The sequence below is a fragment of the Phaseolus vulgaris genome, chromosome 8 (genome assembly GCF_000499845.2).
Source record: "Phaseolus vulgaris cultivar G19833 chromosome 8, P. vulgaris v2.0, whole genome shotgun sequence".
Lineage (NCBI taxonomy): Eukaryota > Viridiplantae > Streptophyta > Magnoliopsida > Fabales > Fabaceae > Phaseolus > Phaseolus vulgaris.
In genome coordinates, this window is record NC_023752.2 from 34,333,595 (window position 1) to 34,348,437 (window position 14,843).

General features: G+C 47.4%; 1 protein-coding gene across 1 annotated transcript; it reads left to right on the forward strand.

The window, feature by feature from the left end:
• The first annotated feature begins 4,475 nt into the window (after nt 1-4,475).
• On the forward strand, nt 4,476-5,174 carry LOC137824996 (uncharacterized). Its single transcript, XM_068630668.1, has one exon. It carries the CDS (start codon nt 4,476-4,478, stop codon nt 5,172-5,174), a length of 699 nt encoding a protein of 232 aa, XP_068486769.1.
• The last annotated feature ends 9,669 nt before the right edge of the window (nt 5,175-14,843 follow it).

Below are 14,843 nucleotides of genomic sequence, written 5' to 3' on the forward strand. Positions count from 1 at the left end.
TTTATTGTTTTGTTGTTATATTTAGCGATTATTGTACTCGGTAATTCACTATTCCTTGTGGGATCGATATTCGTCCTTAGGGACAATTATTACTTCTGACAATCGCGGTGCACTTGTCATAAAAAGTCATCACATACTCAAGAAAACATTAAAAAGAAAGAACGATGTACAAATAAAAACATCATATATAAAAGCATCACATCAAATGGAGCTCTCATTAAACAAAACATGTATCACACGAAGCTCGTAGAAAGAACCCAACAAATGAAGGATCAGACACTATACTTAATAATGATCACATTAGAAAACCCTAGTGTTGATAAACTTATCACAAGTTCACATCAGACGAAGCCCCTATGGAAACACAAGAGAGATGCACAAGTTCATAAGCATCATATGAACGTTGGAATTTACACATATCGGACGATACAATCATCATGAAATCTTTAGACAAAACATCGTGTCAAGGAAGTTTCCATGGTTTATCTTTACATTCTCAGAATGTTTATGACATTACATTTATGATTTCCAAATCTTATTTGGTATTTCCAAATTATACATAACCCGCGACACGTTCGGGCTTACGATGGGGCGGGCTGGCCCGTCAGCTCGCTACAAAACTCATCTTGTATATGCAAGCCCGTTGTTGTTGCCCTTTCTTTTCTCATCAAGCATTTTCAATCCTTAAAAAGAGAAACCTCTGTGCCACCATCATCTGTGATTCCTCCACCTCCAACACCACCATTTCTGCGACTGTCCTCCACCGCCAAAACCACCATCTGCGACCGCCCTCCACCACCATCTCTTGATTCCTTCCCTCCACCGCCAACACCACTATCTCTATGACCGTCCTCCATCACCAACACCACCATCTCTACAACTGTCCTCCACTTCCAACACCACCATCTGCGACAACCCTCCACCGCCAAGACCACCATCTCCCGATTCCTTCCCTCCACCGCCAACACCACCATTTGTGACTGCTCTCCACTGTTGTCTTCCTCCAGGTTTTATCCCTTCCTCTGTAACCTTCCGCCACTTTGATATAGAGACAAATTTATGGGTGTATATGATGGAAACTGATCCTGCCAGTTGACCTGAGTGCAAGAGTCTTGCCACGTCAAAGGTTTCTCCTTCTGGATCAGCTTTGCACCACGTTAGCCTCCGTCCTTCACGTCTCAATTCCTCGCAAGAACCTGAAGAAAACAGAGTGGCGCCGCTGTGGCCGATCGCGCTCCGACGCTCAAGTTAGTGACGGAATCACCAAATACTAAGAGAGAAAATCTAAACTCAAGGAACCGTGCGCAGTGAATCTCAGTGTACTCGAGAGTATTCTCAAAGCGTACTGAAGTGTTCTAAAAACGTACCTCAAAAGTCTGTTAGGAGTTCCTTTTATACTTGAGCACTTTCTCTCTCCTGACGGTTACACCTCTGGACACGTGGCTCGCATCCAGCTGTACACGTGTCACCATCTGGATCCCTCTCCACTTGAGCGTCACTTATACTCTTCAAGCTATTCGACTAAGTTACCCATGCAAGGAGTAACTTGGTGCACAGCTTCCTTGGAGCGCGACCCCTTAAGCGGCGAGTACGGGGTGTCACCATGCACACCTTCTCTGTGGTCTCGCCTGCCACTAGCACGATCTGCTTCACTTGCACATCATGCATGTTCTGGGAAACTGTTCCCTTGCCCCGACCTCTGGCTACGGAGTGTTTATCTGATAACCTCATCCTTCGTATTTGTACCCCTTGAAAGCCTTAAGCAAGCCTTCCTGATCTTTCGGCGATGTACCCCTTTCGGCGGTCTCTAACCACCTGATCTCCTAGTACTCATGTATGGCAACTATGGCGCAACTCTGGCGACCGCCGGTTACACACACTAGAGATCGGAGAATGCCAACTCAACGATTGGCGACTACACACACTTCCCGATGTACTTCCCTTCTGTTAGCCAGATGTCCCGTTCAACACGCCTATATTATCGCTTGCTGCCACGTCATCACTTCCGATTACCTGATCGGTACACAAGCCCCCCAGTCTTAAGCTGAGACTTGACCAGCGAAAAGACTAAGAAGTCAAATCGTTGTCGATCTACGTGGCGTTTGTACGGATCTCCGTACGTTCGTACCCTTTGCCTTTCTGACGCTCCACCAACCCCCTCTTAATCAAACGACACGTGGCTTCATCAACGGTCGTTTTCAATTGCCGTTTGCGCTTCCTACAACGTTCGAAACCCTTAAACCCTTCGCGCTATTCACTGTTCCATCATCTTTCTTCATCCTCAAGCATTCCAAACAATCTCTCTGCGAACCCCGAAACTCCTCGTCTCTCTCAATTTTCAACTTTCTTCAGCGTTCATCCGATCATAAAAAGGTAACCCTTTTACTCCTCCTATTGACATTTACTGCATTTTGATCGGTTTGCATCATCCATTAACTGTTTGAAGCATACGCTGTGGGTTGTTTTTCTTTTTCTCGCGACCTAAGGTTTCGTCCTTGATAACGTCTATCCCAGCGAACCCTTAGTCGTTCGTTCTATCTTCTTCGTCCCCAATCGAGTCATTCTCTGCTATCTTCATTTCATCCCTTTCTCTTTCCTTTGCAGTTCCTGCGATGGCTCACACAAAGTCCACCGCTAACCCTCCTTCTTCATCGCGAAACCCTCCACCCAAAACTAGTAGGGTTGCCCCTGGGACAAATCCTCCATCAACACGCAACCCCTCACGAGCCTCTGGCGCTCCCTCCACACAGGCTGAGAGGCCTGCCTCTTCTCATGCCAACCCTACCCAGGCAACTCCACCACTCGCCGGAGGAGCCTCCCTTCCTCCACAAGACTATAAAAAGCTCTATCCTTGGGCCACCCCAACTCTGCTGAAAGAGACCTCCTCGATAACTACTGAGTTGGGTGTGCACCGACTGAGGAAAGGAGATCAATCCGACCTTTCCTTTCACAAGGAGCATGATAGCAAAGTGACCGTGCTGCCTTGCCTCTCGGGAGAACCGATCTGCGCGGACGACAAGGGGAACAACGACGAGTTGTTCTGCTTCATCTACGCTACATTGTTCAAGAAAGTGAAGCTTAGGCTTCCTTTTACTCGTTTCGAGAGAGAGCTACTGACCGAGCTCAACATCGCCCCTGCCCAGCTTCATCCCAACAGTTGGGTGTTCGTGAGGGCGTTCCAAATTCTTTGTGCACACTTGGGGCTGCCAGCTTCGATCGATGTCTTCCTCTTCCTTTTTGAGGCAAAGAATCCCGGCGATCGCCCCTGGGTCAGCTTGAACGGGATTGCTGGGAGGTCGATCCTCTCAATCTTCCAGCAATCTTATAAAGACTGGAAGGGGAAGTTCGTGAAGGTGTGCCAGAATGATCAAGACCCTTCCCTGCTTGACGGCTTCCCTTTGTACTGGGTAAACAAGGGAAATAAGGACTTTAAGGACAGCTTCAGGAGACCAAGGAGCCCTGACAACATGGGGGAGCTAGACAAAGATCTTTGTCTTTTCTGGAAGAGTGTGGCTGCTGCCAACATCACCTTCCCCACTGTCTCAATAATTTCCTTCGAGTTTCTCGAGGACCAACTCGAAGCTCACATAGGTCAGCCCCTACCTCAACACCAAGATTCTTGCTTCGTGTTAAAAATGACTTAGCATCTTTACCCTTTTGTATAGGCCTTGATCATTAATCCATGTGCTTCTTGTGTTATCCCTGCATAAATATACTTGTATTGTCTGCTTGTGTTTTGGTTGTTCACCTACCCTTTACCTTGTGTAGATAATATGTTGGGGAAAGGAAAACTGGCAGAATTGAGGGCGATCGCCCGATCTCACAAGCTCGCGACGGGCTCCCAAACCGTGCCCAACTCGGTGGTGGAGATCGCCGCTGCTCAAGGCAAGACTCCTCCCCGAGGTCCAACTCCTTCTGGGGTACTGCCGGCTCCAGAAAGGAAAAAGCTAATCTTGAGGAGACCTAAAAGGAAAACTCCTCAGGTGGTGCAAGAGGAAGAAGACGATGATGAGGAAACCGAGGATGGCCTCGTCGCTAAGAGGAAAAGGGTGGCCACCTCTACACCACCTACACTCCCAACACCAACACCGCCCTCACCTCCAGCTCCACTACAACCAGTCCAAGCAACGCCCCTGACCGTCGCACCCCCAGTGGTTGAAAGTAGCGGCCCTAACTATGTAGAGAACCCTCCGAGCGCCTCAACACCGTTCGTATCTGTTGGAGAGGGTCCTCCTTCCACCACATCCATTGCTGGGGCCGCGTTAGGAGACGATGAGGGCGCTTAAGTCTCACCAATATTGATAACAGAATCCCCGACCTCACCACCACGCCTAGAAGCCCCCCTCACCCTACAAACTCAAGAGGGTGGTGGTGAAAGTCAGCACCAAACTCCTCCACCACCTCCAGCAGCAACATCAAGCCTCCCAACTTCCTTCGAAGAGACCTTGGGACCCTTCACAGCCCAACTGAAGACTATGGCGGAAGATCTCCCTTTGCTCGTATCAAGAGCTGTGAAGGGCTCACTCAAGAAGCTTCAAGAGGAAAACTCCGCGCTCAAGGAGTCAAACCTGATGATAAGGGCTGAGGTTGAAAAGCTCACGTGCAACTTGCTGATGACTGAGCTGGAGCACTCCAGGCTGGAGGATGCAATGGACGCGGAGCTAAGAAGCACGCGCAAGGAAGCCTCCGATCTGCACCAAAAACTGCACCTCCAACTCCAAGAGAAGATCGACTTGGAGAGCAAGCTGGTCCTATATAGGCTCAAGGTGGCAGATTTGGAGGCTGCAAAAAGGGCGGAAGCGTCCAGGGTGGAGAACCTCGAGAAGAGATCGGCAGATCGGGAGATTCTCCTTGGGAAGGTCGAGAAGGAAAGGGACAATGCTCTCGCTGAGCTCGCCGAAGCTCACGAGGAGGCCAAAAAGATTGCTGCAGAGCTAGCCCATGCTCAAGACGAAGGCAAAAAAGCTGTTGAAGAACTCGCTCAAGCTCGTGAGGAAACGGAAGAGCTGAAGAAGCAAACACACGAGCTCGAGGAGAGCGTTGCCCAAGTCCTCACCGCCGGGTTTGACGCCGCTCTGGAGCAAGTAGCATGTCAATACCCTGAGCTCGACCTTTCCATGGTGTCGATTAGCAACGAGGTGGTGGATGGGAAGATTGTACCCTCTGAAGACTAGCTGCCTTCCTCCATCACCTTTTCTTTGTAAAAACTTTATCTGTAATCTTACTGCTTATGTAACTATTTACATCTGTATGCAAACTCGAACAGTCGCTACTTATATGATTTTCACTTCCCGTATATCATCTTTCTATTTACTTTGCACGCTTTTACCTTTATTTGCTGTGTGGTTTACCAACATAACTGGTGAAACTTACTCAAACGAATTAACTCAACCATATTCGAGCCTCACCTTTCACACACTGCTTCGATCTTGAATAAACTGTTAATCTTATAACAACTCATCAAACTGTTAACTCAAAGTAAAATTGAGCAACTATCAACTCTTTAGCGATGACATTTAATATAACTTGTGAACTCAAGGCAACAAACCTTAACATAAGTTACTTACTAGGCAGCAGGTTTTAACTCAACTAGTATCAAAATACAGTTTACCTGATCTGCCCAGCAAAGTGAGCCCTTATTCCTGTCATCACCTAGAACTCTTCTGATCGCCGTAGGGTTCTGGCGATGTGACCTTTCTTACCTTCATAACTTGACCGTTGTTCCCTCATCTGGGGGTAGAGGCGCCTTTCGGATCCTTCTCTACCTCCCTGAGTTTCAGAATAATGAGCTGGATAGTGAGGTGTTCTCTTTGAACCTACCTTAGTTATCCTTTTAACTTCTTTCACCCTTCACGCCATACCTGAACTCGTTCAAGACGAGAAGGATTTTATCTATCTTCGCACCGCTTACAAGCGTGGAAGCTTTCTCTGGTCTTACTAAGTCAATATTGATGTTTCACTTAAAGGGGGAAAAGGCGTTTTCCTTCCCTTTCCACCGTTTAAGGTCACGAACACCCCTGACCTTTCAGTTCATCTTGCCTGAACTCACTCTGAGGTGAGAAGGACTTTTTCCGGTGCCTCAGCTTGCCCAGGGTATACATCTCCTCCCCCCTGGACACGCTGAGGACTTTTAAACTTGCCTCTATCTGCGTGTGCAGAGAGGTCTTTCGATCTGTTCTTGCCTGCACTCGCTCAAAGGCGAGGAGGACTTTTTCTTGCCTGCACTCGCTCAAAGGCGAGGAGGACTTTTCTCTTTTTCGCCTGCACTCGCTCAAAGGTGAGAAGGACATTTTCTCTTCTTGCCTCAAGACGCACGAGAGCGTTGAGGTCTTTAGTCGTCACTGGTGCCTCCGATCGCCGAAAGACGATGAGGACTTTAAAACTTTAACTACTGCCGCCGATCGCCGAAAAGCGATGGGGACTTTAAAACTTTAAACTGATGCCACCGAACGCCGAAAAACGATGGGGACTTTAAAACTTTTAACTGATGCCGCCAATCACCGAAAAATGATGGGGACTTAAAACTTTTAACTGATGCCGCCAATCGCATGCAGCATAACTTTGTCGTTGCCTTAGATCACGTTCGAGTGATAAGGTCTTTCTTCTGAAAACTTTAAAAACCACAAGCATGCAATCTTAGAAACTTTAAACTTTGAAAACTCTTCTTTATTGGGTGGCCTCATTAAAAACCCTCCTTAGGGAAAAAAGAGTGCCCCCTTCAAACTGTTTTAACAGAAAGCATGTAAATCTCTTCATGTTCGTTTTTACTTACAAAGCTTTAACTGTAATATAATTTGAGATGCATGGCGTTCCAAGTGCGAGGGATCGCCCCTCCTTCTAAAGTCTCTAAGCGGTAGGCGCCGTTCCCGAGCACCTCGGTTATTCTGAACAGTCCCGTCCACTTAGGTGATAACTTGTTCTTCATCTCGTACTGATGGGCCTTCCTCATCACCAGGTCGCCCCCTCTAAACTACCTTGGCATTACCTTAGAGTTATACCTTCGCTCAATCCTCCTTTTTACTGCCTCGGCCTTTACTCTTTCCTCTTCCCTGACCTCATCCAGTAAATCCAGATTCAATCTTCTTTCTTTGTTCGAGTCTTCCGCCACAAAGTTCTGGAATCTCGGCGAGCTTTCCTGGATTTCAACTAGAATCATCGCGTCACATCCATAAACCAAGCTAAACGGGGTCTCGTAGGTTCCTGACTGTTTAGTGGTATGGTACGCCGAAACTATGCGGGGTACCTCTTCAGGCCACGATCCCTTAGCTTTCTCCAATCTTCTCTTTAAACCTCTCAGCAACACCCGATTGGCAGACTCTACTTGGCCATTTGTCTATGGGTGCTCGACGGATGCAAACACCTGCTGTATTCCCACCTCTTCGCACAGCTTCTTCAACAGGTGACTCGCAAACTGAGTTCCATTGTCCGACACCAGGTGTTTAGGCACGCCAAACTGGCACACGAGATTCTTTCATACAAAGCCTTTGATCTTATGTGCGGTGATCTGGGCTACTGGCTCCGCTTCGATCCACTTGGTGAAGTATTCAATCGCCACCACCAAGTACTTCATCTGCCTGACCGCCAATGGGAAGGGTCCCAGAATGTCAATTCCCCAAGTATGAAACGGCCAAGGGCTGTAAATTGACTTCAGCTCTTCTGGAGGTGCCTTGTGCCAATCGGCATGCTGCTGACATTGCTTGCAACATTGTGCATATTTCTTGCAGTCCTCCCTCATCGTTGGCCAGTAATAACCTGCACGGAGAGTTCTTGCAGCCAGAGCTCGACCCCCGACGTGACTCCCACATATACCTTCATGGAGCTCGGCCATAATTCTTGTACATTTTTCTCCGTGCACTCATTCTAGGAGTGGGTGTGTAAACCCAAACCTGTACAGCTCACCGTCGATCATGGTGAACTTGTTGGAGTTCTTCTTTATCTTCCTAGCCTCCGTCGGATCCAGCGAGAGAACGCCATCTGCTAGGCAGCGCTGGTATTGCGTTATCAGGCTTCTTTAGGACTTTCTGGATGGGCAAGTCGGTCATCACCAGCACCGTAAAACTGTGAAAATACTGGCGCAACCTCCTCGCCGAGAATACGACCGCCAGTGCAGCTTTCTCCAAGGCCTGATACCTTACTTCTGGGCCTTGTAACACCTTGCTAACGAAGTAGATAGGTTTCTGAGCCTGATCTTGATCTTGGGCGAGCACCGCACTCACCGCCCTCTCAGTTATAGCAAAATACAGCCTGAGAGGGGTTCCTACCAAAGGTTTGCACAAACCCGGCGGGCTCGCCAGGTACTCTTTAAGCTTCATGAAAGCTTCTTCGCATTCTTTCGACCAGACAAACTTATTGTTTCGCCTTAAGCATTGGAAATATGGATGGCCTTTCTCTCCACTAGCTGACACGAAACGAGATAGGGCGGCCATCCGACCTGTAAGCTGCTGCACCTCCTTCACGGTAGCCGGGCTTCTCATCGCCAAGATGGCAACACACTTATCAGGATTTGCTTCAATTCCCCTCTCAGTTAAGAGGAAACCCAGGAACTTCCCCGCCTCCACGCCAAAAATGCACTTCTCGGGGTTTAGCTTTAACTTGTACTTGGCGGTCGTGGTAAACAGCTCCTCCAGATCTGAGATGTGCTTGCTTTTTCTAACGAAGTAACGACCATATCATCTACCTACGTTTGCACATTCCTTCCCAGCATCAGTGCAAGTACCTTATCCATCAACCTTTGGTACGTGGCCCCCACATTCTTCAGCTCGAAGGGCATCACCTTGTAGCAGTAGCACGATCTCTCAGTCATGAAGGCGGTCTTCTCCTCATCCATGGGATGCATCTTTATCTGGTTGTACCCTGAGAAGGCATCCAGAAAGCTCAGCAACTTGCACCCTGCTGCGCTGTCGACCAGGGCATCTATGCTTGGCAAAGGGTATGAATCCTTTGGACAAGCCTTGTTTAGGTCCGTGAAGTCGACGCACATGCGCCACTTCCCGTTGCTCTTCTTTACCAGCACGACATTAGCTAACCACATAGGGTACTGCACCTCCCTGATATGGCCTGCGGCGAGGAGCTTTTGCGTTTCATCCCTAATCGCCTGTCTCCTCTCCTCATTAAACTTTCTTCTTCTCTGTCGCACTGGTCTGACCTGTGTGTTCATTGCCAAATGGTGACACAAGAAATCGGGGTCGATTCCCGGCATGTCTGAAGCAGACCATGCAAAAGCATCCAGATGCCTTTCTATCACCTTGGCGATCTGGTCTTGGAGCTCACCTTCCAAAAATCTTCCCAACTTGAAGACCTTGCCCCCGATCTCCCTCTCGAGCCACTCCTCGACGGGTTTGGGCCTGGTTTCACTAGCGATCACCGCCCTGGCGATTCCCTAGCCTCCTCTGGGCGGTTTCTCGCTTCTTCTTCCCGACCGACGCTCTTTCCCTCAACCTCAGCGTCTACCATGATAACATCGCCTTCGGCGGTCACTTCCATCGCCGCATCAACAACACACCTTTCTGTTGCCTGGGCTCCACACCGGGAGGCGGCGTCGTGGTGATGTAGCTCACCGACCTCTTATTCTTGAGGCTATTTTCGTAGCACTTCTTTGCCTCCTTTTGGTCAGATCTTATGGTGATCACCACCCCCTCCATTGATGGCAACTTAACCTTCATGTGCCTGGTTGAGGGCATAGCTCCTATTCTGTTGAGGGTCGGCCTTCCCAACAGAATGTTATACGCCGAGGGGGCATTCACGACGAGGTACTTGATCTTCTCCGTCCTCAAGGCCGCCTCATCTGTGAACGTAGTTCTCAACTCAATGTACCCCCTGACCTCCACCTAGTCACCAGCGAACCCATACAAGCATCCTCCATAGGGCCTTAACTAGTCAAGGGGTAGTTGCAGTTTGGTGAAAGTCGGCCAGAACATTACATCTGCCGAGCTTCCTTGGTCCACCAGTACCCGGTGGACCTTCCTTCCCGCCGTGACTAGCGAGACAACTATGGGATCGTTGTCATGAGGCACAACGTCCCTGAGATCCTCCTTTGTGAACGTAATGTCCACATCTGGCGAGTGATCTTCGAACACATCCACTGCCATCACAGACCTCGCATATTTCTTCCTCTGCGATGCAGTACATCCACCACCCGAGAAACCTCCAACGATGGTGTGGATCTCGCCGTGAGTGGGCATCTCGTGCTGCTGGCCCTCACTGCTCGCCGGCTGAGAGCTCGATGCTTGCCCCGTCCTCTTGTCCAGCAGGTAGTCATTTAAGAAGCCACTCTTGACCAAATCATCGAGTTGGTATCCTAGGGCCAAGCACGAGTCAAGAGAGTGACCAAAACTTTGGTGGAATTCGCACCATGCATTCGGTTTTGGTCCTAACACCTTGTCGCCAACTTTCTCAGGCGCCTTAAGCCTGGCCGTTATGTTAGGAATGGGGATCAGGTCCACCAACCCCATGACGAACTTGTACCTGGGTGGTTGATTGAACTCCCTAGGGCGCCCTAGGCCCCTTCCCTTGTTTTTCTTTGGGTCGTAAGGATGGCGAGTCCTTTGATCCTTCTTATCCGCCGCCGTCTCCAGCACCCTCTGCGGCTGAATTCTAGTCTGGGCCCGTGGCCTAGCAGGAGCCACGCTCCCTCTCTTTTCTGCGACCTCACTCTCGTCGGCGATGTGGGCCACAGCAAGTCGCCGAACTTCAGCAAACGTGGCGGGGTGGCCCCTAATTAGCGCCTCGCAGAAAGGTCCAGGCAGTACGCCCTTTTTGAAGGCGTATACCAACATCTCCTCGTCTTTGGCAGGCGAGCGGACCATCTGCGCTCCAAAATGGTTCAGATAGTCCTTGAGGGACTCTCCCTGATACTGCCTCACGTCGAACAAGTCATAAGACACCCTAGGTGGCGCCTTGTTCACGATGTACTGGTCGATGAAAAGCTTTGAAAACTGCTGGAAATTGGTTATGTGACCTGTAGGCAGGCTAACGAACCATTCCAGCGCTGTTCCCTGGAGCGTGCTCATAAACATCTTGCAATAGACAGCATTTGAGCCTCCTGACAGCATCATCTGCGTGTGGAACGCAGTGAGATGTGCTTCAGGATCCTCCACGCCGGTGAAAGAAGCTTTCACAGGTACCACGCTCGTAGGGATCGCCGTGTCCATGATCGCCTGAGCAAACGGCATCGGAAAGACGCGTGGTGGCGATGACGGTGCAACTTCCTCAACAGGCGGCCTCTCTGCTCGTGAAGAGCTTGACGCAATTCCTCAGTGACCTTGCTGAGCTCCTCATTTATGGCCTGAGAGGCGACCAGGTCTTCGTGCATCTTCGCCTGCTCTATGCGCGATGCCTCCACATTTGCCTGCAACGCACGCAAGATCTCCATCATTTGTGCCATGGTCATGGCGCCTTCTCCAGCAGTTGGCACAACGGGACTTGAACGCGTATTTCTCATCTTTCTCATGAAATATCAACAAATCAAACTTCAGCGACCAAAACCTTCACCAGCGGAACGATCGATCCAGCAATCAATCGGTCAAAACCTCTTAAACTCCAAAGAACTTCCAAGAACGCGACCACAACAACACGGGATTGATTCGGATGCCAAAACCTCCACAGAAACTCGCAATCTCAACATGCACCTATCGCTTCTCCACCAAAACTCTCGATTCACCGATCAGAAACTCGAACGAACGGTAAAAACTTCGATTTACCGATTGAAACTCGCACAAACGGTAAGAAACTTCAATTCACTTATCGAAAGCTCAAACAAACGGTGGAAAACGTCAAACTACCGATCAAAAACTCAAACAAACGGTGAAAAACGCCGAAAATGGTTGCACCAGCAAACAACCACACAAGAACCGCAGAAACTTCAAGAAACTCACGCTGTGGATGGGAAACACGTTTTACACGGCCCCACAGTGGGCGCCTGATGATCCTGCCGGTTGACCTGAGTGCAAGAGTCTTGCCACGTCAAAGGTTTCTCCTTCTGGATCAGCTTTGCACCACGTTAGCCTCCGTCCTTCACGTCTCAATTCCTCGCAAGAACCTGAAGAAAACAGAGTGGCGCCGCTGTGGCCGATCGCGCTCCGACGCTCAAGTTAGTGACGGAATCACCAAATACTAAAAGAGAAAATCTAAACTCAAGGAACCGTGCGCAGTGAATCTCAGTGTACTCGAGAGTATTCTCAAAGCGTACTGAAGTGTTCTAAAAACGTACCTCAAAAGTCTGTTAGGAGTTCCTTTTATACTTGAGCACTTTCTCTCTCCTGACGGTTACACCTCTGGACACGTGGCTCGCATCCAGCTGTGCACGTGTCACCATCTGGATCCCTCTCCACTTGAGCGTCACTTCTACTCTTCAAGCTATTCGACTAAGTTACCCATGCAAGGAGTAACTTGGTGCACAGCTTCCTTGGAGCGCGACCCCTTAAGCGGCGAGTACGGGGTGTCACCATGCACACCTTCTCTGTGGTCTCGCCTGCCGCTAGCACGATCTGCTTCACTTGCACATCATGCATGTTCTGGGAAACTGTTCCCTTGCCCCGACCTCTGACTACAGAGTGTTTATCTGATAACCTCATCCTTCGTATTTGTACCCCTTGAAAGCCTTAAGCAAGCCTTCCTGATCTTTCGGCGATGTGCCCCTTTCGGCGGTCTCTAACCACCTGATCTCCTAGTGCTCATGTATGGCGACTATGGCGCAACTCTGGCGACCGCCGGTTACACACACTAGAGATCGGAGAACGCCAACTCAACGATTGGCAACTACACAGACTTCTCGATATACTTCCCTTCTGTCACCTAGGTGTCCCGTTCAACACGCCTATCTTATCGCTTGCTGCCACGTCATCACTTCCGATTACCTGATCGGTACAGAAACCAAGTAGAGGACGCCCAAGCCTATGACGCCCAACCCAAGAAGGGGCCCAAGCCCAAAGAATCACTAGGAGCATGGCAAGAGCTTTGGGACAAGAGTGTCAAATGATGACTCTTCTTATTTCTATTGTATAGTGTAGGTGGTGTGGATATAAAATAAATAGGTGTGAATGTATTAGAGAGAGTCACATTGTCCATGTGACTTAGTGGGAGGGTGTAGGTGTCATATAGGAGGTGCCAAAACTAGAAAGGAAGTCACACCTTCCTCATGCTCTAGTTGGCGCCATTTTAGTGTCATTTAGGGGGGAATTTGAATTTGATTTAGCTTCCCATTTCAGCACCTCTTAGGCTATAAATAAGGTGTTTGCCTTTGTAAAATTCAGAATTGGAAATTTGATATAGAGAAACTCTACTCATTTGGAGAGAGATTTGTGTGAGATTTGAATCTCCTTGCTTGGTCTCATCTTGTGAGCTATTGAGAGCTTCAAGTGGCGGCTTCCTTCACTTATCTTGGAACAATACCTCCAAGTGGCGTGATGCAGTTCCAATTCCCCATTCCAGCCGAGCTTCATTCCATAAGTTTTCATTCCTTTCATCTCCAATTTCAATTTCAATCGGTAGTTTAGTTTTCCTTTAGTGTTCTTCATCTTTCCACTGATTGATTTTGTGTTCTTGTGTTGTTTTTCAATTTTCTGTTCGGTTCCTTGTGGTATTGTTTCATTTGCGTTTAGTAATCTTGTTCCATGGATGTTTACAAGGAGATAGCATTCTTATTGAGTTTGGATCATCATTTTGGAAGGCTATGTCTCCATTGATGACTCCTTAAGCTTCCTTGTTTTCAGCTTGTTGTTTTGTTAATGTATTTTCGTTTATCCATTTCATTTTTCAGCTTGTTGTTTTGTTAATGTATTTTCGTTTTCATTGTTTAAGCACTCTTTGATCCTTGAATTGTTGTTTTCATTCTCATATAATGTTGTGTTCAAGAGTTTAAAAGTGTCTATGTTCAATCCAACTCATATCATGTGGTATCTAGAGCTATGGTTAGTAATTCTGTTTTTCTGTTTTTGAGTATTTCTTGCTGTTTTAATTGTTGTTAATGCTTTGTGCTTAAGTCCTTTTAATTTTTGAATCCATACATGTTTTGTCTAGTCATGTTTTTTTTCCCATAATGTCATCAATTCTTTGTAGTCCTTTTCTTGCTATCTTTGGTTGATTGCTTTTATTTGAGTTCAAATTTTGGTTTCTGTTTTTTCTTTATCCTTTGGTTCATTTTATTTTTAGTTTTGAGTTCATTATTGTGTATTAGATCTATACAAATTCTTATTCATCATTTCTATTGTGTCTTTGTAGTTTCTTTAATTCTGTTTTTCATTCCAGTATAGGTTCTCTGTTTTTCATAAAAACGTGCTGACTGTTTGGTTTATCAAAATTTCTGTGTTTACTGGAAAATTCTGAAATTCTGGAATTAAGTAGTTTGAGGTGTTACAAAATAGTGATAAAAAGAAGTACATCAAAATTCAATATACAAAAAAAATTATAAATAAAATACGAACAGTGTGTACTTCTGCCGAAAAAAAAATACGGTAATCTGGCAGTGATTTTGCAAAATTTATTACAATTAATTGGCGTACTATTTTTGAGTGATTCCAGTGCCAATTTTCAGCTAACATCTTGAATTTCCAGTGGTTAAATTTTCACATTCCAGTTCGCTTTCTACAGTTCCAGTTAAAGTTTTTAAGTCACGCACGGTTTTTAACAAAAAATTCCAGTAGCATTGTTTTTGTTTTCTTCATCTATTCTAGTACTATTCTTTAGGACTCCTTTTTGTGCCTTAATTTTCTTGCTTGTCTTTTAGTTCATATTCTTTTCTAGTTTTGTCATATCTTGCATTCTGTTTTGGTTTAGCTTTTCTTGCTTATACCTTTTCTTGCTTGTCTTCTTTGTTTCTCTAGTTTTTGTGGTGATTTGTTCCTTGA

Coding starts and splice junctions, on each gene's coding strand:
- LOC137824996 (XM_068630668.1), top strand. CDS start 4,476: ATGGCGGAAGATCTCCCTTTGCTCGTATCAAGAGCTGTGAAGGGCTCA.